The sequence below is a fragment of the Mauremys mutica genome, chromosome 12 (assembly GCF_020497125.1).
Source record: "Mauremys mutica isolate MM-2020 ecotype Southern chromosome 12, ASM2049712v1, whole genome shotgun sequence".
NCBI classification, from domain to species: domain Eukaryota; kingdom Metazoa; phylum Chordata; order Testudines; family Geoemydidae; genus Mauremys; species Mauremys mutica.
In genome coordinates, this window is record NC_059083.1 from 56,519,407 (window position 1) to 56,547,330 (window position 27,924).

Below are 27,924 nucleotides of genomic sequence, written 5' to 3' on the forward strand. Positions count from 1 at the left end.
CACTGGAATGGGTTATCTAGGGAGGTGGTGGAATCTCCTTCCTTAGAGGTTTTTAAGGTCAGGCTTGACAAAGCCATGACTGGGATGATTTAGTTGGGAATTGGTCCTGCTTTGAGCAGGGGGTTGGACTAGATGACCTCCTGAGGTCCCTTCCAACCCTGAGATTCTATGATTCTATGATAGTGGACATATTCTGAGAATGCCTATTAGATTGGGGTCTGCAGGTGAGATAGGCAGAGGCACACTTAGTTTGAGAATCCTATGGGGGCTTAGGTCTGAGCTAAAGCACTGAGCTACATGTGCATACCCACTGGAAAAAATGTCAGCACCTTGGGCACTTTGCTGGTAAAAATGTATGTATTTGCCTGACCAGTCAGCATCTGAACAGTGGCGTTGAGGATCTCAGTGGAGTTAGGTGGCTAATGTAGCAGTCTCTTTGTGGATCTAGCCCAAACTACCTAGTAGTAAAATAAGAGAAAATAACTGTTACAATAACGTTTGTAGCTATAAAAGAACAAACATTAAACCAGGGAAATTCAAAGTCAAAGTTAATTGAAATGTCTGAGTGGATGAAAATCTACATCTAAAGCACGAGCCACCTTCACTTTGTTCCTTGTAGTGCTTTCCTGAGGAAAAAAAGAAGCTCTGAGATAAATGTATCCATTCAAAGCAGTTTATTTGGATCATCACCACAAGTGTTAGCACCCAAAAAATGTGCATATGGGGGAGCGCACATGCAAACATGCACAGTGCAAGCCAGAGCAAGGCCTCAACCTAATAAGTGATTCATAGATTCCAAGGCCAGACAGGACCATTCTGATCATTTAGTCTGACCCCTTACATAACATGGGCAATAGAACGTCCCCCAAATAATTCCTAGAGCAGATCTTTTAGAAAAATATCCAATATTGATTTAAAAATTGTCAATCCACCATGACTCTAGATAAATTGTTCCAATGATTAATTACTCTAACCATTAAAAAAGTTATGCTTTATTTCCTGTCTAAATTTGTCTAGCTTCACCTTCCAGCCACTGGATTGTGTTATACTGAAGAGTCCATTATTAAAATTTTGTTCTTCCTGTAGATATTTCTACTCTGTAATTAACTTACCCCTTAACCTTCTCTCTGTTAAGCTAAATCAATTGAGCTCTTTGAGTCTATTACTAAAAGGCAACCCTCTCCAATTTATCAACATCTTTCTTGAACTGGACACAGTATTCCAGCAGCGATTGCACCACTGCCAACTATAGAGGTAAAATAATTTATCTGTTCCTATTTGAGCATCAGTTTATGCATCCCAGGATCACATTAGCCCTTTTGGCCACAGCTTTGCATTGGGAGCTCATGTTCAGCTGATTGTCCACCACGACCCTCAAATCTTTTTCAGAGTCATTGCTTCCCAGGATAGAGTCCCCCACCCTGTAAGTACAGCCTACATTCTTTGTTCCCAGATGCATACACGTACATTAACTGTTTAAAAACACATATTGTTTGCTTGTGCCCAATTTACCAAGCAATCCAGATCACTCTGTCAGTGATTCATTATTCACGATTTCCCCTATTTTTGTGTCATCTGCAAAATTTATCTTGATAATTTTGTGTTTTCTTCCAGGTTATTGATAAAATCCTTAAATAACATAGGGCAAAAAACTGATCCACTGGAAGCATGCCTGCTTGATAATGATTCCCCATTTACAATCATACATTGAGACCTATCGGTTAGCCAGTTTTTAATCCATTCAGTGTGTGCCATAGGAATTTTAAATTGTGCTAGTTTTTTAATCAAAATGTTGTGTAATACCAAGTCAAATTCCTTAGAGAAGTCTAAGTTTATGACATCAACACTATTACCAACTAGACATGGAGCTATTGATCACTACCCGTTGAGCCCGATGATCTAGCCAGCTTTCTATCCACCTCTAGCTATCCTCAGGCATGACACTTAACTGTGGTGAACATGACTGATGTCTTTCCTGCTCCCAAAGCTTCTCATTCACATTAATGCTCACAAAGTAAAGAAAAAATGTTTCATCTTTCCAAATATGCAATTTTAAAAACATGTAAGAATCCATGGAACCATTCAATCTGTATACAGGGATTGGTAGAGCACATTAGCCCTGGGTCCATCTGGTCCAGTTTCCTGTCTTGATGTGACCAGCACCATCAGCTTCAGAGACAGATATAAGAAACTTCTGTAGCAGACAGTTATGAAATAACCATCCCATAGAGGATGTTCCTTCCTAACCCTTCTCAGTTAGCATCTGACGAAGTGGGTAGTCACCCATGAAAGCTCATGCTCCAATACGTCTGTTAGTCTATAAGGTGCCACAGGACTCTTTGCTGCTTTGAAATCTGAGGGTTCATCTCACTCTCACTTTTCCCTACCAAATTTTATTGCGGATGTAATCATTATACCTAGGGACATCTAATTTTTTTAAACTCTTACTAAGATCTTCACCTCAATGATATCTCGTGACAGAAATATCCACACATTAATTATGTGTTAAGTAAAAGCATATTTATTTTGACCAGTTTTCAATGTTTTGCCTTTCAATATAATAGGATATCCCCTTCTGCAAATAAGCAAATAAAGGCACCTGATTTACCATCTTTAGACCATTCACTATTCTGTATATTTCTGACACAACCCCTCGTTAGTCTCTTCTATATATGAAACAGTCTCTTCTCATAAGAAAATCTTTCAAAGACTTTAATCCTTTCCACTGCTCCTTCCAATTCTGCAAGATGAAAGATGAACCAGAACTTTGCACAGACCTCTGTGCCTGGAATACCATTCCAGACACTGTATCATGTAGTCTTCAGTAAACTGACTCCCAATAAACATGCACATCAGCATAGTGATAGCAGGATCATTTGGCACAAAAACACCAGCACTCACAGCATGGGTTTCTCATTGAGCTTGCAGAATAACACCCTATCACTCCCAGCTTGTCTGTAGGCATCAAATTCCACCACCATCCTTCTGGGTGTGACACATGGCCAGAAAGGGTTAAGCTTCCTGCAGGATAAATGACCCAAATTCAACTTTTAGAGACATGTTAGAAAAGTATGTAAATGGTAATTAGGGCCATTCCATGTTAGATAGGCTAGAACTTTGAAATGCAAACCTGTATTGTTAGAGAATTAGAGGTGATACTAACTGTACGTGTTTACTTATATCTTGTTAGATGTTAGCCATGTAAACAGACAGTTCCTGTCTATTACTATTGCTATTGATTCAGAGATCAAAAGGAATATTAACATTTAGATGATTTTTGGGTAAAATAATGTCATTGTCTGTATATCTCTTTAAAGTTTGTGAAAAACTGCCTAATGTATAAATTGCCTTATGTTAATCCATGTAGCTAATTACCAGTGATGCTTAGGAAACAGGTTTACTTCAGAGTCTGGATGATTGCCTGTTGTTTGTCTAAGGACTGTATTGTCAAAAGGCTGCTAGAAAACTGTATAAAAGACTCTTGGGACCTGATCATTTTTATCTCAGATCTGCTTGATGCTTCATGCAGGGGAAGCTTAAATCGTAAGACTGAGATCTCCAGTCCTATCTGGATCACCTTGAATATGAACATTGGACTATAATCTATAGACCAATTCTGAAAGAACTCTTTGCAGCTACAAAGCTCACCATCTCTACTATGAATCTGATCTCAGAACTGTACTCATGTCTGTATGTATATTGATCTTTTAACCAATACTCTCTCTCTTTTCTTTTTTAATAAATTTTAGTTTAGTTCATAAGAATTGGCTGTAAGCGTGTATTTGGGTCAGATCTGGAATATTCATTAACCTGGTGGGTAAATTGTCTGATCCTTTGGGATTGGTAGAACTTTCTTACATGATGAATAAGATTTTTAGTAATCCTCATCATATTTGACTTGAGTATCTGGGTGGAGGCCTAAGGCTGGGTTACTTAAAGGGAACTCTGTTGCTGGTTTCTGGGTAACTAGTAAGGTATTATAGAAGCTGTTTTGTGCTGGCTTGGTAAATCTAAGTATTGGAATATCCACCAGCTTTGGGGATTGTCTGCCCCATTCCTTACAGTTTATCCTATTTGAGTTACCTCAGTGTGGCTCCTCGTGACCTCCGTCACATGGTGAAACTAATCAGTGTAGCCTGAAATGTGCTGAATTTGGCTAGGAGGTTGCATCTTTAATAATAAATAACCTATTCCAGCTCTGGACCCAATTGTGGGCCAGATTCTTTGTTGTCCTGGTGTCCTAGTAAAGTGGGTGTAAGCCAGTGCTATGCCGATGTAGTAGTGTTCATACCCACTTTGCACATGTGTAAATGACTGTACAAGATGCAGGACAATGGAGAATATGGCGTATTGCCTTTTGTGAACCACTCTATCTGGATCAGCTCCACAAACACTATGTGTTGCTTGAAGCATTGATAAAAGCATTTCTCTTTACGAAAAATAATGCTACACAGATACATTTTTAAATTAATAAATATTATAGAACATATTTAGCAATACTCTTCACGGTGTTGCTCAGGGATATTGTTTAAATCTACAAACACTGAAATGCTGGCTGGATTATGTATGTTCTTTAACTGATGCACCAAGTCCTCTGTAGTGTTATGAAAAGAGCTGACATACATATTCCAAGCTTTCCCTGGAACTCCAGGATCTGGAAACTTGCATTTATTCTTTAAACTTCTCTCCAGCTTTTTTCGTTTGCGCTTGAATTCCAACATAGTTTTTGTGTATCTGTTAATGGCGGTGACAGAGGCAGCCATACAGCAAGCGAAGGAACCCCATGCAAGGCTGTCAACAAAAAGGCTTGTTAGAAAGTGACAGCAGTTTTGCATCCACATCATACTACTGTGTCTCCCAAATACATTGTAGCAAAAGTGATCAAGCTATCCATTTATTGCTATAAATTATGGATTAAATGGGGGAACAGACTCCTAGTGGAAGGTTTTAACAGCTACAGTAGAACTACACAGCTTAAGATGAAGCAGAGTTAACTGAGTACTTAAATTCAAAGCTCGCCTTCAACTGTATGAACATTAAACAGCATATTTTTGTGTTTTAGAACAAAATTATTCTTGGTATAAGTGAGTATCTATGAAAGAAGGGTCCCTCCTGCTGAAACAAGCTGGAGCATGCAGATAACTTATGTTAAGCAAAGCTATATCTTGCTAGAGTTAAGTTTTAGACCCTAGAAAGCATGTTGTTTTCATTTTGTTTGTAACCCTTTCATAGCTCTTTCACTCTTGCTTGAAATCACTGAAATCTGTGTTTGTAATGAGGGACACTTACCTGAGCACTTTAGTACTTCAGGCCTTTTCCTGCTCCTGGTGCTCCCTGTAGGTTGATGAGCTCACTAGATAGGTTTTCAGTGGCTCAGCCCTCCAGACAAGTCGCATAGTCAAAAAGTAAACCCCTTCCAGGGGTTATAAAAGTTTCACAAACTGTTAGCCCTCAGCAGGGTATTCAGCTCTATCTCTGGGCCCTTTAAATCCCACCCTTAGATAAGGCTTCTAAACAAGTCATGTCCCCTTCTCACCACTTGGGACACTTTCCCAGTGGGGAAACCCAAGCCTGCCCCCCACTCCAGGTCCTAAATCAGGGATCCTACACAGAGCAGCCACATGCTGCCTCCTTTAATTAGTTGCTGCTGTTTTTCCCTGGGATTCTTCCCACGTTATCTCTTTACCAGCACCTCAGGGTTACAGTTCTTAGGTCCTCTCTCTCTCTCAGGTCCAGTAAATGCAGCCCTCCAAACACCTTGGGGCAGAGCAGAGCACCCCTATATCCTAGCCAGAGACTGAGCTGCTCAACCTTGCAGCTCCTTTTATTTGAGCATACTGGGCTCTGATTGACTGCTTCAGTGTAGCCTTTCTAGGTAGGCCTGGAGGACTGGAAGAATGGACGGTAAGGTGGATAGAAAACTGGCTAGATGGTCGGGCTCAACAGGTAGTGATCAATGGCTCCATGTCTAGTTGGCAGCCGGTATCAAGTGGAGTGCCCCAAGGGTCGGTGCTGGGGCCGGTTTTATTCAATATCTTCATTAACGATCTGGAGGATGGTGTGGACTGCACCCTTAGCAAGTTTGCAGATGACACTAAACTGGGAGGAGTGGTTGATACGCTGGAGGGTAGGGATAGGATACAGAGGGACCTAGACAAATTAGAGGATTGGGCCAAAAGAAATATGATGAGGTTCAACAAGGACAAGTGCAGAGTCCTGCACTTAGGACGGAAGAATCCCATGCACTGCTACAGACTAGGGACCGAATGGCTGGGCAGCAGTTCTGCAGAAAAGGACCTAGGGGTTATGGTGGACGAAAAGTTGAATATGAGTCAACAGCGTGCCCTTGTTGCCAAGAAGGCTAATGGCATTTTGGGTTGTATAAGTAAGGGCATTTCCAGCAGATCGAGGGATGTGATCATTCCCCTTTACTCAGAACTGGTGAGGCCTCATTTGGAGTACTGTGTCCAGTTTTGGGCCCCACACTACAAGAAGGTTGTGGACAAATTGGAGAGAGTCCAGCGGAGGGCAACAAAAATGATTAGGGGGCTGGAACACATGACTTATGAGGAGACGCTGAGGGAACTGGGATTGTTTAGTCTGCAGAAGAGAAGAATGAGGGGGGATTTGATAGCTGCTTTCAACTACCTGAAAGGGGGTTCCAAAGAGGATGGATCTAGACTGTTCTCAGTGGTAGAAGATGACAGAACAAGGAGTAATGGTCTCAAGTTGCAGAGGGGGAGGTTTAGGTTGGATATTAGGAAAAACTTTTTCACTAGTAGGGTGGTGAAGCACTGGAATGGGTTACCTAGGGAGGTAGTGGAATCTCCTTCCTTAGAGGTTTTTAAGGTCAGGCTTGACAAAGCCCTGGCTGGGATGATTTAGTTGGGTTTGGTCCTGCTTTGAGCAGGGGGTTGGACTCCTGAGGTCCCTTCCAACCCTGAGATTCTATGATTCCATGACTCACCTTCACTACTCCTTCCTGGGGCAGAGTGCAGTGGAATTGCAGGGCCTCCAGTAGGGGGACAAAGGGCCAGGTGCCAGGGCCGGCTCCAGGCACCAGCCAACCAAGCACGTGCTTGGGGCGGGGCGGGGCAGCGCTTGTTTGTTTTTTTCTGCCGGGTGGCGCTGGAGGGTTTTGTTTGTTTGTTTTTGTTTCGGCCGGGCGGCGCTAGGAGGGGCTTTGGTGGTGCGGCGCTCGGGGGGGCCGGGACTTGGGTGGCACGGTGCTCGGGGAGGCGGGGACTTGGGTGGCTCAGCGCGGCACTCGAGGGGGCAGGAGGCGGTGTGGCACTCGGGGGCAGGGACTTGGGCGGCGTGATGCAGCGCTCGGGGGGGCGGAGGGCTTGGGTGGCGCATTGCTCGGGAGGGGTGGGGGGCTTGGACGGCATGGCACTCGGTGGGGTGGAGGCTTGGGTGGCAAGGTGCGGCGCTCGGGGGGGCGGGGGTTGGGCGGCACGATGCGGCGCTTGGGGGGGGGGCTTGGGCAGCACAGTGCTCGGGGGGCGGGGGCTTCGGCAGCATGGCACTCGGGGGGAGTGGAGGCTTGGGTAGCATGGTGCGGTGCTCGGGGGGGGCTTGGGTGGTGTGGCACTCGGTGGGGGCGGAGACTTGGGCAGCACGATGCGGCGCTCGGAGGGGCGGGGGCTTTGGTGGCGCTGCACTCGGGGGGGGGGTTGGCGGTGCTCGCAGGGGGGGTGTTACGGCGGGGCAGCACTCTTTTTTTTTGCTTGAGGTGGCAAAAAAGTTAGAGTTGGCCCTGCCAGGTGCACCCTGTCACAATGTTCTGTTAATAAACTTATTCTTAGTTTTTACTACAAATCATTTTGGTGCTGTGTAGTAGTGTATAGTGGAGTGTATAACCCCAGCTGAGCTACCAAGTTGTTATCTATACTGGCTCTTTGGAGCAGTGAACTCGGGGTTACCTCTGTGAGTGTCTAGTAAGAGGAACTGGACACTGCAGGGGAGATGGTTTTGGGGAGAATTGGGACCAGAAGTGTTGTTAGGGTCACTCTGTAAGGAGTCACTGGGCTGATGGAAGCCAGGGTGAGACCATTATGCTGTGAGCAGGTTCCTGGTGTCAGAAGTCTCAATCAAAGTTATACAGCACAGAAGCACACAAGGTTAGAGGGCAAGAAGTGAAAGAACCCCTTACTAGGGTGGATAACTCCCCAAAACATCATAGGAAAAGGATCAAATAACTTTTAAGACACTTTAACAGGACCACACCATCAGGTAAAAAAATGTTACCTCCACTCCTGACTTTCACTTGGACTGGGCATCACTACCCCCTGCTTAGTGAGTGAGGTCCAATTTCAATTGAAGCATACTACATACAGTACTGCTGCCCTTTACTCATACAATAAGGATAACAACATTTCATACTGAAGTGAATCTTCATATGAAATATCCAGACTTGACCACTTAGGCAAGCAGATTTGGCTGGTTATCACCTAGGCAGGGTCTATGCAAATGCAATCTGCTCCTGAGGCTTTTTCCCCCAATTCTTCACTAGACAGCAGAGGAGACTCATTCAGATCCTGCTTACATTCTCCTCCCAACCAAGAATTTATTGTCCTGGCAAATCACACTGCATATTGGTTGCATTGGTGGAATGGGTGTGCTAGCAACAGGCCTAAATGCTTCTACTGTGGGCTTTAAAGCCAAAAGAAGTTCAGTAGATAGAGACCAGAATTTGTTCTCCATTCTAAGATACACCATGGGAGTGTCCTCCTCTTCAGTCTCACTCTGAGCCATGCTGAATAGGGGTGGGTTAGCCCCATGGGGCCCACTGCACGGGTTGGGCAGTGGTTTTAGTCCAGCTCCTTTTTGCCACCCAGGTCCCATGTCATGGCTCATTTTTTACTACTACTTCTCTACAGGTCTTAGGGCCAATATTCACCCCACTTGCTCCACTACTCTAACGTGTATACAGCCATTATAGAAAGTGTAGTTTCCCCAAAATATAACAAAATTGTTTTCCCAAATTAATGGTTTACTCAAAATGTACTTGCAAGGAGTACTGACCCAGGACCCTGGACAAGCCCACAGAACTGTAACTATTCTGCCAGGTGGAGTCGGCAGCAACAAGGGCCTGGCTTAATATCTAGGGATGTCTATTAACTATAGAAAACAGAACTGACTTAAGCCCTCACCCAGTAATCTAAAAAAACTGTCCATCACCCTTGGGCACCTCTTAGAGGCAACACTTCCTGACTTGCTGTGGGCATGGCTACACTGCAATTAGAAACCTGTGGCTAGATGGGCCAGCTGACTCGGGCTCAGGCTAAGGGGCTGTTTAATTGCAGTGTAGATGTTCAGACTCAGGCTGCAGCCCAAGCTCTGGGATCCTCCCACATCACAGGATCCTAGAGCCTGTGCACTATCCCAAATCCAAATGTCTACACTGCAATTAAACAGCCCTTTAGCCTGAGCCAGCTGGCCCCTCCAGCCACGAGGTTTTAATTGGAGTGTAGACATATCCTGAGTCTGTATAGAACAAAAGAAACCTTTAATTAAAGAACTAATCAAAGCATTAATTTGAGAAAACACTGCAACAATTACTTGAAAGTATACAACCAATAAATAACCCCCCTGCCCCACTCTTGGGCAGAATCCTCTGGCTCTGTTTTCCACCTTGTGCTGTGAAAGTCCAACAGATGGATGTGTCTCTAACATGCCATTCCCCTTTTTCTTCCACTGCATGCCATTCACGGTTTGTTGTCCAAGGTCAGCAATGTCCCTGGAGTCCAGGAGTGTATTTGGGTGGGTTTGCCTCCCGGCCCCATGGGGAGAGTGTAGTTGAGTAACACCTCCACCTTTGCTCATCAACATCACTGCAGTTTCTGTCACTGTCATTCTATCCTCCCTGCTGCCTCTTTCTACAATGCTGTGTTCTGGTGTTCCACCACTTAGCCCAATTCTCACTGATTTCACTGGGTAGTGGGGAACATCTCTGCTGCTAGCTCTTCAACATTGTCTTTTCACTGCAACACTATCTCCACAGAAAGATTAAGAAGCTGCTCCAAAGGAGCTGAATATCACTATATGCATCTCCAGTAATCACTAACAATTGAGTCTAGTCAGCTTTGCTTTTAAGCATTGGACAAGAGAGGATCAAATAGATCTAAAGACCCACACCCCAAGGCAAGGATACCTGTACCCATCTTCTCTAACTTTTACTAGGATGTGGTATCACTGGTCCCTGCATAACAAGTGAGATCCAATTTAGGGTGATCCCCCCTCAATAGGGCATGCTGAGCCCAGTTTTGCTGCCCTTTACTCATACAATAAAAAGAACAATATTTCATTGTCTCAGCATTCAATATTAAAGCGAATCTTTACAGAAACAGCCAAAATTGATCACTTTGGCAGCATATCTCTCTGCTGATTACCTAGGCAGAATAGGGGTGTCTACGCAAATACAGTCTGCTCCTGACATCCTTTCTCCACATCTTTTCCTCCTGCCCTAGATGGCAGGAGAGAGCTCATTCAGACCCTGCTTACAGTGAGTAGCTGAGGGCTATAAAGCAGCTCAGTTGCACTGACAGGGAATGGGGCTCAGTGGCATGTTTCTGCCACTTACTTGCCTTCTCCATCCCTGCCTCACAAAACTGACCAAGGAAATCCACAAGGGTGCAGAAGCATACCACAAAAATTATTCCAGGGATGAGGAAAATACTTTACAATGAGAGACTTAAAGAGCTTGGTCTGTTCAGTTTATCAAAAAGAAGATCGAGAGGTGACTTAATTACAGTGTATAATACTAGAAGGGCTAGATCCAGGAACTTTGGCACTGCAATGCGGAGTGTTGCAACATCTACCGTTTAGGCATCCTGCCACCCAGTGTAATCCTCAGCCCCATGTTTGGTGCCCAGCATAGGAGATGCATAACTCTTGCATTTGGGGGGGCTGGGTGCAAGTGCCAGAAGCTCCCTAGAAGTGGGAGGGGCCACCAGTACCTGGGCCATGGACCCGCCCCCTGCTCCACCCTGAGCCCCAGCCATTTCTCAGCTTCCTCCCACCTGAGGCCCTGCCCATCTCCACCCCCAAAGTCTTGACACCGCTTGGCCTCGTCCCCTGAAGCTATGCCCCCGCTCCACCTCTTCCCCAAAGACCTCCCCCTCACTGCCTGCTCCTCTCCACTGTCTCCTCGAGGACTCCCCTCCTGCTGCTCAATCCTCTCTTCCCCCTCCTCCAAGGACTCCCTGCCCGCTGCTCGCTCCTCTCCTCCCCCTTCCCCAAACTCCCCACCTGTTCCTTTCTGCCCCCTTCCCAAGGCCCCCTTATCTTCTCCTATCCACCCCCTACCCCAAGGCCCACTGCTTGCACCTCTCCACCCCATCCCTCAAGCCCCCCGCACTCACTCCTTTCTGCCCCCTCCTGTTTTAAGGGTGAGCAGCATGGGGAGAGGGGGTGGAGAGGAGCGAGTGGGGACTCAGGGGAAGAGGCCTAGTGGGAGTGGATCTTTAGGACAGAGTGAGGGTGGGGCCACAGTTTGGGCACCAGTGCCCCCACCCACACACACTTCTGAGGAGCTTCCAGCAGTGACAATCCAAAGGTGGCAGGCTGGCACGCCTCCAGTGGGAGGTGCCCAACATCTGGCATTTTGTGCGCTGTTTGGAGAAACTTAGCCTCCCCAAGCCTCTTACACATGCCGCCAGGCTCCCTACACAATGCACGAGGAGAGTTAGGTGCCTAAGAATGGGAGCAACAAAAGGTAGCACACTGAGCAGGGAGCCACCTAATCTAGCCAATAGGAAATTCCACTGTGAGGGGTGTGTCCTAAGCCCCACCCTTCAAAGGTAGCTAGGCACCTAATTGTGGGCTGGGGGGAGGCACCTCTCTCTGCTCTGCATTCACAGCCATGAACCCTCTGTTTGGGTTGGGGAGGGGGAAAGAGGATAGAGCGAGTGATTTCCACCCAATTATAGCCAACAGCCCAGAGACAGGCAGGCAGGCTCACACCCCATTCTTTCTGTGAGGCCCAGTTTGGTAAGAGTGCTCTGAAAATGCCTGCTGTATGGGCTCTTAACATGAGATAGGCAGGGGACTGTATAGTTGGGCATCCCACTAGCTAGAGTTTAGGTGTAAGCAAAGGTACTAAGCAGCTTTGGTGTATCAGGACTTGATTTTGCACATGCCTGCTGGTGGAACACAGGCACTTACAGGGTTAGGTGGCAGCTAAGTGGGAGTTTTGAAGGACTCAGTGGCACCTAAATGTTGGACTTAAGTGCCTAAAGTGACCATTAGGCACCTACGTCCCTATGTGGATCTAGCTCTAAGTACCTACATGGGGAGAAAATACCAGGTACTAGAGGGCTTTTTAATTTAGCAGAGAAAGATAAACAAGAACCAATGGCTGGAAGCTGAAGGCAAACAAATTCAAACTGGAAATAAGTCAGAGTTTTAAAGATGAGTGTGATTACCAACTGGATCACCCTGTCAAGGGAAGTTGTAGATTTTCCATTTCTTGATGTCTTCAAGTCAAGACTGAATGCCTTTCTGGAAGATACGCTGTAGTGAAACACACATTACTGGGCTCAATAGATGGGTAATTGCATGGAATTTAACAGTCTGTGATATACAGGAGGTCAGGCAAAATGATCTAATGGTCCTCCTGGCTTTAATATCGATGAATCTATGAATTCAGTGCACAGGATAGACTGCAGCTACTCAATATTTTGTTTCATTCTCATTGTTCAACTTGTGGCCCCCAGGCCTTATTTACTGCACACTAACCATACTCCACTCTGAATATAGAATTCTAATTTCTTCATGGGCTTTTCAAAGATGCTCGTCACTACAGTATCTGAGAGCTTCAACTATGTTAATGGAATTATTTTCCCAACACCTCTATGAGGTGAAGTGGCATTGTTATCCCTGTTTTACACATGGAGAGCTCAGGTGCAGAGAAATTAAGGTAAAAGGTATCCACTAATTTTGAGTCCCCAGATTTGAGACACATAAGACCTGATGTTTCAGAGTATATTATAAAGTATATAGCACTTTATACTTTCAAAGCACAGCTCCCATTGACTTCAGTTGCAGCTGTGAGAAGAGTTAAGAATTTTTTTTCAGACAATGTAAATGACAATATCCTAACTCAAGTTGTGTTGCAGCCAGCATTGGGGAATTTTTTATTAGATCTTGTTTTAACAGATAAAGAAGAACTGATCACTTAAAATTAATGGTAATCTAGGTACAAGTGATCATGACTTGATCAGATTTATAATGTACAAGCAGAATAAAGTCCAGGCTAGTAAGATAGATAGATAGATACACACACACTTGGTGCTTTAATAGAGCCAATTTCATAAAGCTGAAAACAGTTATGAGCCAAAGCAGCTGGGAGGACTAATTTAATCAGAAAAATGTGACTGATAATTGAGAATCATTAACAACTTCTGACTTTAGATACCAAAAAAGCCACAAACCCACAACTGAGGAAGAATGCCGTGCTGATTAAAAAAAACCAACCTGGTTTGGAGGGGAAGTGAAGGCAGCAATAAAAAAAAGTGTTGGTGTTTGTTTATATATATAACGGAAGAAAGGGGAAGTTGATAGCAGTGAATATAAAATATAAATCAGGAGCTAGGAATTGTAAAAAATTGATAAGGGATGCAAAGGGACAAAAAAATTAATCAATTGCCAGCAGTGTTAAGGACAACAAGAAGGCATTTGTTCAATATATTAGAAACAAAAAGAATCCTGGGAATGATATTGGTCCATTACTAGATGGAAATGGTAGAATTATCAATAATAATGCAGAAAAGGCAGAGGTATTCAATTAATATTTCTGTTCTGTATTTGGGAAAAAAACCAGATGATGTCGCCATATCACATGATAACACTCCTTCCATTCCACTAGTATCGCTGGAGGATGTTAAGCAGAAGCTACAAACGTTAGACATTTTGAAATCAGCAGGTGCAGATAACTTTAATCAAAACTGTTAAAAGAGCTAGCTGAGGAGCTTATTGGACTATTAATACTGATTTTCAATTAGTCTTGTATAGGCCTTGCTAGAGCCTTAGGCATAACTAATAGTATGAACCAAAGGCTGTGAACCAGAGTAGGCCAGGCCTTGGCAGAATAGCAATGCACCAGGTATTAGCTAATACCAAGCAGGGGCAGCTCTAGGTATTTTGCCGCCCCGAGCACGGCAAGCAGGTTGCCTTCGGCGGCTTGCCTGCGGGAGGTCCCCGGTCCTGCGGATTTGGCGTCACGCCTGCGGGAGGTCCACCGAAGCTCCGGGACCAGCGGACCCTCCACAGGCATGCCGCCGAAGGCAACCTGCCTGCCTCCCTCGCGGAGACCAGCAGAGCACCCCCCGTGGTTTGCCGCCCCAGGCACGCGCTTGGCGTGCTGGTGCCTGCAGCCGCCCCTGATACCAAGTAAGCACATTCCTGGCCTAAGAGGATGGTACAGAAACACCCAGAGTTCAAAAATAAATGAGTAAACAAATTCTGAAGGGATTGTAGAGGAACACACTGACTCCTTGTAAGATAAGGATGGAATGACAGGATAATAGATGAGGATGTTTTATTTGAACTAGCAGATACAAGATATAAGAGTGGTAACTAACACCATCTAGAGTGTAATAAGAACATAAGATTGGCCCTACTGGGTCAGACCAAAGATCCATCTAGCCCAGTATCCCGTCTTCCAACAGTGGCTGGTGCTACATGCCCCAGAGGGAATGAACAGAACAGGTGATCATCAAGTAATCCATCCCCTGACACTCATTCTCTGCTTCTGGCAAACAGAGGTTAGGGACACAATTCCAATACATGAGTTGTTTCTATCAGTGTATAAAAGAAGTCATCACAGGAGGCTCATGTTTGTTTCAGTCAAGGGGATGGCATCCTCTTATGTTGCCTGAGCTTTTACCTTGTCACAGGCATACATGTGTTAGTGTCCTTCTGGCCCAATTGGACAGAGAACTAGTACTGTGCTTTCCTGACAATAAACCTGGCTGAACGGTTTCGGCACCAAACCAAGCCTGTGGTCCATGGGTGGCGTGTGACTCCTACATTTGGGGAGGCTGGGCATGAGTGCTGGAAGATCCCTATAAGTAGGGAGGGGCACTGGCACCTGGACCATAGCCCCACCCCGTGCTCCTCCCCAAGGCCCACTCCTGCTTGGCCTCCTCCCCCAAGGCCCTGCCCATACTCCACCCCCACTCCATCCTGGGTGAGGCCATGGCCCAGGGGCCCTTTTGGCTGTGGGCTGGTGAGCCTCCAAAGGGACATGTGCTGCATCCTGTTACGGATGCTTAGCCTCCCCTGGCCTCTTATACCCGCCACCCATGCTGTGGTCTTTATTAACAACATCGAGGTCTGCTAAATCAGCATGCTGAACTTTCTGCTAATGCAGCTAACAGTGGAGGTCCAAGAACTGCAACACTAACAAAATCTTGGAGGGAATTTAAGACCATAAGAATGGCCATACTGGATCAGACCAAAGGTCCGTCTAGCCCAGTATCCTGTCTTCCGACAGTGGCCAATGCCAGGTATCCCAGAGGGAATGAACAGATCACATAATCATCCAGTGATCTATTCCCCTGTCGTCCATTCCCAGCTTCTGGCAAACAGAGGCTAGGGACACCATCCCTGCCCATCCTGGCTAATAGCCATTGATGGACCTATCCTCCATGAATTTATCTAATTCTTTTTTGGAATCTTGTTATAGCCTTGGCCTTCACATCATCCTCTGGCAAAGAGTTCCACAGGTTGACTGTGTGTTGTGTGAAAAAATACTTTCTTTTGTTTGTTTTAAACCTGCTGCCTATTAATTTCATTTACTGACCCCTAGTTCTTGTGTTATGAGAAGGAGTAAATAACACTTCCTTATTTACTTTCTCCACACCAGTCATGATTTTATAGATCTCTATCATATCCCCCTTAGTAGTCCCTTTTCCAAACTGAAACCTCCAGTCTTATTAATCACTCCTCTTACAGAAGACGTTCCATATCCCTAATAATTTTTTTTGCCCTTTTCTGAACCTTTTCCAATTCCAATACATCTTTTTTAAGATAGAGTGACCAGATCTTTATGCAGTATTCAAGATGTGGGTGTACCATGGATTTATATAGAGGCAATATGATATTTTCTGTCTTATTATCTTTCTCTTTCTTAATGATTCCCAACATTCTGTTTGCTTTTTTGACTGCCACTGCACAGTTTTCAGAGAATGAACCACAATGACTCTAAGATCTCTCTCGAGTGGTAATAGCTAATTTAGACCCAATCATTTTGTATGTATAGTTGGTTATTATGTTTTCCAATGTGCATTACTTTTGTGATGCAGCAGGGCCAGAGAGCAGCAGGAAAGTAGTAGATTGGAGGTATATAAACCCTAAAATGATCAAGGCCTTATTCCTTGTGGACTAGGGAAAGGTTACTACATGTTAATTAGAGCACCTGGAGCCACTTAAGTCCCCGCCCAATACCTAATTACCCACCCCCACCCGCTTCAGTCAGACAGAGATAGAGGGAAGGAAAGCTGACTAGAGTTTGGAGTATTGCTGTTAGCCAGAGGACCAGGGGAAGGGAAATCCTACCTGAGTAGGGAGAGTCCCTCAGCACAGACAACTGACAGAAACCCTACCCCAGGGGAGAGAGGGTAAGCAGCCTGCAAAGCTGAAGGGGCTGGGACCGAGAGTAGGAGAGTGGACCTGGATCCCTTCCCTGCTCCTCTCTCTCTCCCACCAGGGCACTAGCAGAGCTCACCACAGTGCCCAAGAATAGGGGTAAGAGGTGCTGCCATGACCCACCACAGTAGCATCAGCCATTTCCCACACTTTGCATTTATCAACATTGAATTTCATATGCCATTTTGTTGCCCGATCACCCAGTTTTGCAAGATTCTTTTGTGGCTCTTTGCAGTCTGCTTGGGACTTAAGTTAACAGAAGATTGGAAGAAAGTGAATGTTGTGGCAATATTTACAAACAGTAAATGGGGAAATTATAGCCTGACAGCCTGTCATCAATCCCTGGCAAGATAATGGAGTACTTCACATGGGACTCAATTAATAAAGAACTAAAGGTGGGTAATGTAATTAATGCCAATCAACTTGGGTTTATGGAAAATAGATCCTCTCAAACTAACAATATCTTTTTTGGATGAGATTACAAGTTTGGTTGATACAGGTAATATACTTAGACTGTTGTAACGCATTTGACTTGGTACCAAACAACATCTTGACTAAAAAACTAGAATGACATAAAATTAACATGGCATACATTAAATGGATTAAAAAGGAGCTCACTGATAGATCTCCAGATGTAATTGTAATGAGGAGTCATCAGTGAGTAGGTCTGTTTCCAGTGGAGTCCCACAGAGATCGGTACTTGGCCCTACACTCAAACATTTTTATCAGTGATCTGGAACAAAACACAAATCATCACTGATAAAGTTTACAGATGATACAAAAATTGGAGGAGTGGTAAATAATGAAGAAGAAAGGTCACTGATACAGAGCAATCTGGATCACTCAATAAACTGGTCACAAGCAAACAATTTTAATATGGCTCAATGTAATCGTATTGGTCTGAGAACAAAGAATTTAGGCCATGCTTACAGGATGGGGGATTCTATCCTGGGAAGCTGTGACTCAAAAAAAGATTTGGAGGTCATGGTGGATAATCAGCTGAACATGAGCTCCCAGTGCAATGCTATGGTGAAAACAACTGATGCAATTTTGGGATGCATGAATATGGAATCTCAAGTAGGAGCGGAGCAGAGAGGTTATTTTATCTCTATATTTGGCACTGCTGGCATACTGTGTCCAATTCTGGTGCCCACAATTCAAGAAGGATGTTGATAAATTGGACAGGGTTCAAAGAAGAGAATGATTACAGGACTAGAAAACATGCCTTACAGTATCAGAGGGGTAGCCGTGTTAGTCTGGATCTGTAAAAGCAGCAAAGAGTCTTGTGGCACCTTATAGACTAACAGATGTTTGGGAGCATGAGCTTTCGTGGGTGAATACCCACTTCGTCGGATGCAACCCACGAAAGCTCATGCTCCCAAACGTCTGTTAGTCTATAAGGTGCCACAAGACTCTTTCATGCCTTACAGTGATAGATTGAGCTCTTTGAGTCTATTTAACTTAAAGAGAAGGTTAAGGTATGCTTGATGACAGTCAATAAGTACCTACATGGGGAACAAATATTTAACAATGGGCTCTTCAGTCTAGTAGAGAAATGTGCAACATTTTCCAATGGATGGAAGTTGAAGTGAGACAAATTCGGACTGGAAATAAGGCATATATTTTTTAAACGGTGAGGGTAGCTAATCACAGGAACAATTTATCAAGGGTCCTGGTAGATTCTCTATCACTAACAATTTTAAAATCAAGAAAGGATGTTTTTTCTAAAATATCTGCTTTAGGAATTATTTAGGAGCAGTTCTCTGCCCTGTGTTATGCAAGAGGACAGACTAGATGACCACAATGGTCCCTTCTGGCTTTGGAATCTATGAATATTATTAAATAGTTGATTCACACAAAATGCAGTTTTGGTTGACCCAAAACTATTCACAAATGTGACCTAAATAGTGTCAGCTGAGAAAATCTTTTTTCCAGGCCAGAAACACAGCTCTGTCTTTATAACCTGCAGCCCAGTGGTTAGTGCACTTGCCTAGGAGGTGGGTGAGCTAGGTTTGAATCCCCACCCTGAAGCAGGGAGTTGAACTCACATCCCTCATCCCAACAGAGCATCTGACCTAGTGATCAACATACTGTTCTGGGGTGGGTCTCAGTCTCTCCTGTGGCAGCTGTTGCACTTTAAATGAATATTCATCGGGCTACAAAGAATGAGAATGATTCTATAGGCTGGTGATTAAGGCACACACCTATAAGATAAGACATGTGGATTCAAATTCTTCCTCTGAATCAGGCAGAAAGAACATCTGAATCCACATCTCCTACTTCCCAGAGAAGTGCCTTAATCACCAGTGTATATAATCACTGTCACTGCCCCTCTCTCTCAGGAAATTAAGTTTCAAAGTTTCTTACAAGTCTCTACCAAACACGTGCAAACTATGATTTTTCAAAGGCTTATTACGTGACCAAATTGGGGGAGATTTATATGGGGATGGCAAAAGGCATCTCCCCATTACCAATCCCAACCCTTACCAAATGTCAAGTCCCTGCTCCATGGCATGGAGGTGCTAGAGATTCTCAAAGAAAAGGGCACCAGAATATTTTACCAGGGTGTGATAAATGAGAGGGGGGGCAGTCCCCTTTTATGGACACCCAGCCAGCTAGTTAGCTATAAAATCCCTGTTAGTAGCTGTTCTCTACCTGCTTTACCCATAAAGGGTTAAAAAAAGTCCACAGGTAAAAGGAAGGGAGTGGGCACCTGACCAAAAGAGCTAATGGGAAGGCTAGAACTTTTTAAAATTGGGAAAAAAAACTTTCCTTTTGTCTGTCTGTTTTTGTTTTCTGGAGAGAGGGGACAGGGCTGAAGCTATGTTGTAAAAGCTTGTGCCAGATATGAAAAACATCAAATCATACCTAGAAACTACTAATTTAAAACCCCAGATATGTAAGTAGAGCAGGAAATGTCTAGGAAGATGCGATTAGGTTTCTCTCTTTTATTTTTTTATGTGGACTCCTCTGTGCAAACCCCAGGTACTTTTGTTTTGCTTGTAATCTTTAAACTGGATGTCAAGAAGCTATCTTGATGCTTAATCCTTGTAACTGTTTTTTTATTTAAAAAAACTAGCAAAAAGCCTAAGTTCCAGATGTATTTTCTTTGTTGTTTTTAATAAAATTTAATAAAAAATTTTAAGAACAAGATTGGGTTTTTATAGCCCTAAGGGGAAGGGATAGCTCAGTGGTTTGAGCATTGTCCTGCTAAACCCAGGGTTGTGAGTTCAATCCTTGAGGGGTCCATCTAGGGGCAAAATCAGTACTTGGTCCTGCTAGTGAAGGCAGGGGGCTGGACTTGATGTCCCTTCCAGTTCTATGAGATAGGTATATCTTCCTATATTAATTAGTTTGTGGCAACAGCTGATTTCCTTTGTTTTTCCTTCTCAGCTCTTCCAGGGGGGCAGGGGGTGAAAGGGCTTGAGGGTACCCCACAGGAAGGAATTCCCAAGTGTGCCTTCCTGGGTCCCAAAAAGGGTTTTTTGCACTTGGGTGGTGGCAGTATCTACCCATTCAAGGTCAGAAAAAAGCTGTAACCTTGGGAGTTTAATACCAGCCTTGAGTGGCCAGTATTAATTTTTTTTAAATCCTTGCGGGCCCCCACCTTCTGCACTCAAAGTGCCAGAGTGGGGAATCAGCCTTGACACATGGGCAAAACAATGTATTTTTCCCTAACCTCATTCAGAGCAGTGTACTTTCAACACTACTTTATAGTTCAGAATGCTGGGGAATGACAAAGTATGACGTGCCCAAACTGTCTTCGTTTCACACAACCTGACTCAGAAAAATCCTCTGTAAGTGCAGCCAAGAAAATATGAGAACCATCAGTACCAGGAGATATTGGAAATGGATTTGCCATGTGCATGAGATGGAAATGGATTCCATCACCAGAATAGCAATAAGATGGACACCTGAGGGCAAGCAAAAACTAGATTGCCCGAAAACAACATGGCAAAGAGCTGTGGAAGCTGAAATGAAAAACTTGGGGAACAGCTGGGGAACCACTGAAAGACTTGCCAGAAACAGACAGGAGTGGAGGAGCTATATTGCTGCCCTAAACGCCAGAGGTGTAACGGGTACTAATTAATTCATTCTCACAATGCCTGAACTGCTTTGGCTGAAATTTGCCCCAAACAATTCAGACTGAGGCAGGCACCTGGCTTGGAAAATTTCATCCTGAATTGTTGAAGTTTGGTAAAGTTATAAACAACTGAAAACAGGTTTTTATAAACTGTCAGCCAGCCCTATTAATAAAGGGTGCTAAAGCCCCATCTAGAGTAACAATAGATAATAAGACCTTTGGGGCAAGAAGGCCCCTGATTGGTGCAGAGCGGCGGGAGTCCCCCCAACACTGTCCTGTGCTTGAAGGTGGGTGATGGAGTGGGAGCCATGGCACCTGCATGCCCTGGGTAGTGCTGGTACTGGCTGTCCTGGAACTATGGGACCTTATACCATTAGACAAGACTACAGACATTACAAATAAAGAAGTTGGTTGTTGTATTATATCCTCAGTGGAAAGCTCAGATCAGAGCCATTAGTTACTACTTGAGGACAAGGATGGCAGAGACAGCAATTTAAGTGTTAATGAAACAGTTATATATTTTAATGCAAAAATTACCAATAGGACCAGCCATAATCCCACATCTGTGGTCTCCAGTCTTCTGGACCAAGGTTGACAGTCATTTGAAATACAGTTGTGTACATCATGTGAGCGACCATGCCAAAGAGACCTAGAAAAATATAACTTTGTAAGATATATTAAAAAATAAACACATGCAGATTATTCCTGAATATGGAGAATGTTTTGTGAAGTATTTAAAGGTCTAAAAATAGCTGAAAAAGTACTTTACATTGTAAAGAGAATGTAACACCCACCACACTGCTGGTGCTGCTCCACAAACTAGCAACTCATACATGGGAAGCCCCTTCTATCAGGGACTGAGTTGTTACAGTCACCTCTACAGTACCATGCAAACCTTCACTGTACACCGGGGAATGAGGCTGGGATATATAAAAGGTATTTAAGGGAGTTAAAGTGTACAAAACCTACTGAATTTTAGTGGCAGTGGAGTGTCTTACTCCTTTAAGCTGATTTAAAAACCTTATATGAAATTCATCCTGAGTAGTGTAGCTCATAGGGTTAGCTTGCCTTCATTATATTCAGCTGTAATGCAAGGAACCTACAGGCCTGTATCCTGTAAGACATTCGTTTCAGCAGTTTTAGCATAGGGCTTGAGGCCTATGAAATTTGGCACAGATAAATGGCCCAATGGAAAACCCAAATATTGGGGAGCTGAAAATAGAGTGTTTAAGGGGAATTTCAGACCACAGGAACATGAGTTCGACCACAAGAGTATCAAGGCAACAAATTGGTGTACATAACAACAACAGATACATGAGCTACATCTGCAGATACCTAAGCACAAGAGGGCCATGACAATGAATTAACACATATGATAATAAATTGAGATCATTGATATATTAATCTATAGGAGAAGGACACTGCAACGTTAGTAAGGGGAGGAACTACAAATAAGGAAAAGAGGGAAAACACCTACTGAATATGCATCATATATATGCAGGGGCGGCTCTAGGCACCAGCAAAACAAGCTGCTGCCTAGGGCGGCAAAATATAGGGGGCGGCAAAAGGCTGCAGCCGGGCAGGGCCGCGCTACCGGCTCCACTTGGGGGAGAGGAGAGGCCCCTTACCAGTAGCGCGGCCCCGCCTGGCTGCAGAAGACGGGCCGCTCCTCCTCCGCTCCTTCCCCGGGTCCTAAACAGCCCGGCAGCAGCTTGGCTGGGGGGGGGGGGGGGCGGGGCGGGGGGCTGAGCTCCGCCCCGCTCAGATCTGCGTGGTCAGGGGGCGGGGCTGCAAGCTCCGGGCCGAGCGGAGGGAGCTGAGCTGAGCCTGGAGCTTGCGGCCCCACCCCCTCCCCACGCAGCTCTGAGCGGGGAAGAGCTCAGCCCCCTCCGGAGCCATGCGGCTGCTGCGCGGTGAGCCGGGGGTAAGCAGCCGGGGCAGGGGGCTAAGGGGCAGGGAGTCCCGGGGACACTCAGGGGGCAGGGAGGGGGCACAGGTTCTGTGGGGGGGGGCGGTCAGGGGCCAGGGAAGGGGGGTTGGATTGGGGGGGTCTCAGGGAGGTGTTTGTCAGGCACCCCTTGACCCCATTACCCCCCAGGCCCAGCCCTGACCCCCAGCTCCAAGCCCAGCCCCTCTGAGGTGGGCACCCCCCCAAACCCATCCTCCCCACCCAGCCCTGACCCCCAGCTCCAAGCCCAGCCCCTAGGACCTGGGCACCCCCCCGGCCCCATCCCCCTCACAGCCCTGACCCCCAGCTCCGAGCCCAGCCCCTCTGATCCAGACACCCCCTCACCCCATTCTCCCCACAGCCCTGACCCCCAGCTCCGAGCCCAGCCCCTCTGATCTGGACACTCCCCTGACCCCATTCCCCCCACAGCCCTGACCCCCAGCTCCGAGCCCAGCCCCTCTGATCCAGACACCCCCCTGACCCCATTCCCCTCACAGCCCTGACCCCCAGCTCCGAGCCCAGCCCCTCTGATCCGGACACCCCCCTGACCCCATTCCCCCCACAGCCCTGACCCCCAGCTCCGAGCCCAGCCCTTCTGATCCGGACTCCTCCCTGACCCCATTCCCCCCACAGCCCTGACCCCCAGCTCTGAGCCCAGCCCTTCTGATCCGGACTCCTCCCTGACCCCATTCTCCCCACAGCCCTGACCCCCAGCTCTGAGCCCAGCCCCTCTGAGCTGGGCACCCCGACCCCATCCCCCACTGCCCTGACCCCCAGCTCTGAGCCCAGTCCCTCTGAGCTGGGCACCCCCCTGACCCCATTCCCCCAACAGCCCTGACCCCCAGCTCCGAGCCCAGCCCCTCTGATCCAGACACCCCCTCCCCCCATACCCCCCACAGCCCTGACCCCCAGCTCCGAGCCCAGCCCCTCTGATCTGGAGACCCCCGACACCATCCCCCACTGCCCTGACCCCCAGCTCTGAGCCCAGCTGCTCTGAGGTGGGCACCCCCTGACACTATCTCCCTCACCCCAGACCCCCAGCTCCGAGCTCAGCCCAGTTGAGCCGGGCACCCCCGATCCCATCCCCCACAGCCCTGACCCTCATCTCCAAGCCCAGCCCCTTTGAGCTGGGCACCCTCCAACCCCATCCCCCCACCCCAGACCCCCAGCTCTGAGGCGAGCCCCTCTGAGCCAGACAACCTCCGACCCCATCTCCTCACAGTCCTGAGCCCAGCCCCTGTGAGCCAGGCACCCCCCAGAGCCCAGCTCCCCACCCAGCCCTGGGCAACAGCAGCAGCACCACCTCCAGGCAGTGACAGCCCATTGGCACCAACCATCACCATCATCCAGCAACAGCCCATTTTGTAATTGCAAATGTATACAGACCAGTAAAGCATTTAATGTTTTTAAATAATGTATTTGGTGTATTTTCAAATTATTACAAATTAATTTTCACTAGTTATTTTTTACATTTCCAAATACATGTTACTATAGTATTGCAACTTTTTTTTATGGAAGGGGCCCCCAAAATTGCTTTGCCCTGAATCCTCTGGGCGGCCCTACCCAGTGTGTGTGAGGAGCCGGGGAGGGAGGGAAACGGGGTCCCCTGGAGCCGAGCCCGGGCTGCGATGGCGGCGAGGGGCTCCTGGAGTGTGTGAGGAGGTGAGCGGCCGGCTGGGCTCGTCGGTGCTGAGCAGGTAGCCCCGCAGCCGGAGATCCTCGCCTTCCCTCCTGCCAGGGCTGGGCCAGGGCACCGTGAGGCTGAAGAGCAGCAGGTCCAGGGGGCTCTCCAGGTCTTTGGCCACCAGCATGTTGAGGTGAGGGCGGTGAGCACGAACTGATCCACCTTGGCCACCAGCAGTGCTGCGAAGCCCAGGGAGGGGGCCGTGTTCTTTGCGCCACCCCGTAGCTGTGCCGCCACCTGGAAGTACTCCCGCTCCGTGCTGCCCAGCAGCTCCACCCGCATGGGGACAGAGTCACAGCTGGGCCAGGGCTCGGCTGCAGTGTGCTGGTAGCGGATCCCACATTTGGGGGGGAGCCCAATGCTGGGGCAGCAGGGGGTGTGAGTGGGGGGCACTGGTGGGCAGGGGGGGCTCATGTCTGGGGGTGGGGGGGGTGGGGGGCAGCCAAAAATTTTTTTGCTTGGGGCGGCAAAAAACCTAGAGCCGGCCCTGTATATATGGCATCAGCATAACATACTATAAAAGTTGCATCCCACCACGACATCACCCTTGTTGCTCTTGCCTCTAAACTTAACCCAAAGATTCTCAACAGGCTTTTCTCCAGTTTCATACTGGAGCTCTGAGCAATCATACTGCTCTCTTACATAAAGTGCAACTCCTCCACCTTTTCTCTCCCGCCTGTCCTTCCTGAACAGTTTATATTCATCCATGACAGTGCTCCAGTCATGTGAGTTACCCTATCAAGTCTCTGTTATTCCAATCACATCATAGTTCCTTGACTGTGCCAGTTATCTGAAAACATCCACTCAATGTGCAGTGGCAGTCAAAAAAACAAACAAAATGTTGGGAATAATTAAAAATGGGATAGATAGTAAGACAGAAAATATCATATTGCCTTTATGTAAATCCAGGGCATGCCCACATTTTGAATACTGCGTGCAGATTTGGTCACCCCATCTCAAAAAAGACATATTGGAATTGGAAAAGTTTCAGAAAATGGCAAAAAAAAATTAGGGGTATGGAACAGCTTTCATATGAGGAGAAATTAATAAGACTGGAACTTTTCAGCTTGGAAAAGAGACCATTAAGGCTGATAGGATAGAGGTCTATAAAATCATGACTTGTGTGGAGAAAGTAAATAAGGAAGTGTTATTTACTTCTCATAACACAAGAACTAGGGGTCACCAAATGAAATTAATAGGCAGCAGGTTTAAACAAACAAAAAGAAGTTTTCTTCATGCAATGCACAACCAACCTGTGGAACTCTTTGCCAGAAGATGTTGTGAAGGCCAAGACTATAACAGGAGTCCAAAAAAGAACTAGATAAATTCATGGAGGATAGGTCCATCAATGGCTATTAGCCAGGATGGGCAGGGATGGTGTCCCTAGCCTCTGTTTACCAGAAGCTGGGAATGAGTGACAGGGAATGAATCACTTGATTATCAGCTGTTCTGTTCATTCTCTCTGGGGCACCTGGCATTGGCCACTGTCAGAAGAGATGATACTGGGCTAGATGGACCTTTGGTCTGACCCATTATAGCCGTTCTTATGTTCTTATTTACGGAGTTACAGGTCTATACTGAAATTTATGTTTTTAAGGCAGGTTAACCAGGAGATGACATTTTTCAGGAATGTTCCTTTCAGAAAGGTGGTAACAGACCCTTACTGGTCATTGTGTAATGGGCACTGTCCATTCACCCTGCACATCCATTGGAATCCTGAGCCTGAGGCTAATCAGGAGATTGCAATATTGACAAGAGAGGAAAGCCACAGGAAAAAACAACCAGAAGGGAGGATCCTGTTTCTTAATAAGGACAATGGATTGTTCTGATATACCAGGGCGTGCAAACAGACACCCTGAATCTTTCATCTAGGAGGCAAGCTGACAGTAAGTTTGTCTCATGAACAAAAGATCACAGCTATGAGACAGAAAAGTGTCTAGTTAAATAAGTCTGTGCCATAGAATGCATGTTATTATTTTATCTGATATGTAACCATTTATTTCCAATACTCTTGTACTTGCTATCATTTGAATTTCTATACTTTGTTAAATAAACTTTTACTTGTTTTCACTATAAATGCATCTACCCTTAACTATGGCATAGCTACCACTCCACAAGAATACGTTTAACAATGGTACAGCTATCATTCCACCCTTAGTTATGGCTCAGGTGCCGCTCCACCAGAACAGCCTTAACTGTGGCACAGCTGCCACTCCACCACAATATGCTTATCTAGATTGCAGCTACTGCTCCACCAGAAAACCCTTAACCATATATTTGTACATTCTAAGACCAGAAGGGACCATTGTGACCATCTAGTCTCACCTCCTTTATAGCACAGGCCAGAGAATTTCCCTAAAACAATTTCTGAAGCATATCTGTTAGGAAAACAGCCAATATTGATTTAAACAGTGACAGTGATGGAGAATCAACTGTGACCACTGGTAAATTGTTCCATGAATTAATTATTTTCATCATTAAAAATGTATGCCTTATTTCCAATCTCAATTTGTATAGCTTCTGCTTCCAGCCATTGGATAGTGTTTTATCTTTCTCTGCCAGATTAAATAGCCCCTTGTAAAAAAATTTTCCCCATGTAGGTACTTACAGACTGTAATCAAGTCACCTATTAACTTTCTGTTTGTCTGTCACTATAAAGGCATTTTTTCCCTATACACTTAATCATTTTTATGGGTCTTCTCTGAACCCTCTCCAAATTATCAACATCTTTCTTGGAATGTAGGCATTAGAATTGGACATAATATTCCAGCAGCATTTGCACCAGTTCCAAATACAGAGGTAAAATAAGCTCTCTACTCCTAACCACGGTATAGCTACTGCTTCATCAAAATACCTTTCAGGGTTCTGCATTCTTCTTACACACTACCCGATTTAGAATTTTACCTCCAAAGGGAATAAATGTGTTAGTACTTGCTAGTACATATTAGCCTTTTTTTAGTCCCCTTTTTGTTGTGTACTGAATTCTTTTGCATATTAACTATTCTTCCAGAATCTTTAGGATATTAGCAAAGAGTGTTTGAATTCCAAGGCACAGACTGTTGGCTCTCAACCTTTGAGTGACCTGTATTCAGGAAATTCATGTGATTGAATATTGTGTTTTACCTCATTATTGCTCATCCCTCCAAGTCTGTGGGAATATAAATGTCGAGGGAAAAGACCCCTCATACTAAAAAAAAAAAAAAAAAGTCTGGAGAAGTATGATGTAAACAAGACTTGGTGATTGATAAGGGTGCCTATGATGTAATTCTGTTCTGTGATTGGTAAGAGCTACTTGTTAGTGCAGACGTTTTCTGTAATGGGTGAAATAAGGATCCATTGAAAGATGATTTTTAACTGATTAAGAACTGCCAATAGTCACAGCTATCAGTAACAATGACTGGATTAGAATTCCCTTTATCTTATCCATCATGCAATTTACTGCTACCATAAAAGAAATTCCATAAGTAATTAGGTAAAATGAAAACATCAAAAACAGAACACAAAGTGAAATTACTCACGGAAAAGCAATTTCTCCTCCAAAACAGAATTTCTTTG

General features: G+C 45.6%; 1 protein-coding gene across 1 annotated transcript in view; it reads right to left on the minus strand.

The window, feature by feature from the left end:
- Window positions 1-341: 341 nt before the first annotated feature.
- Window positions 342-27,924, minus strand: part of GSG1L2 (GSG1 like 2) — a 63,235-nt gene continuing 35,652 nt past the window's right edge. Inside the window, exons 4-6 of the mRNA XM_044981829.1 lie at window positions 21,275-21,386; window positions 4,624-4,791; window positions 342-458 (exon numbers count right to left, since the gene is read on the minus strand). Of these exons, the coding sequence (XP_044837764.1) occupies window positions 455-458; window positions 4,624-4,791; window positions 21,275-21,386 (284 nt within the window). The 3' untranslated portion in view covers window positions 342-454. The remainder of the gene's footprint in view (window positions 459-4,623; window positions 4,792-21,274; window positions 21,387-27,924) is intronic.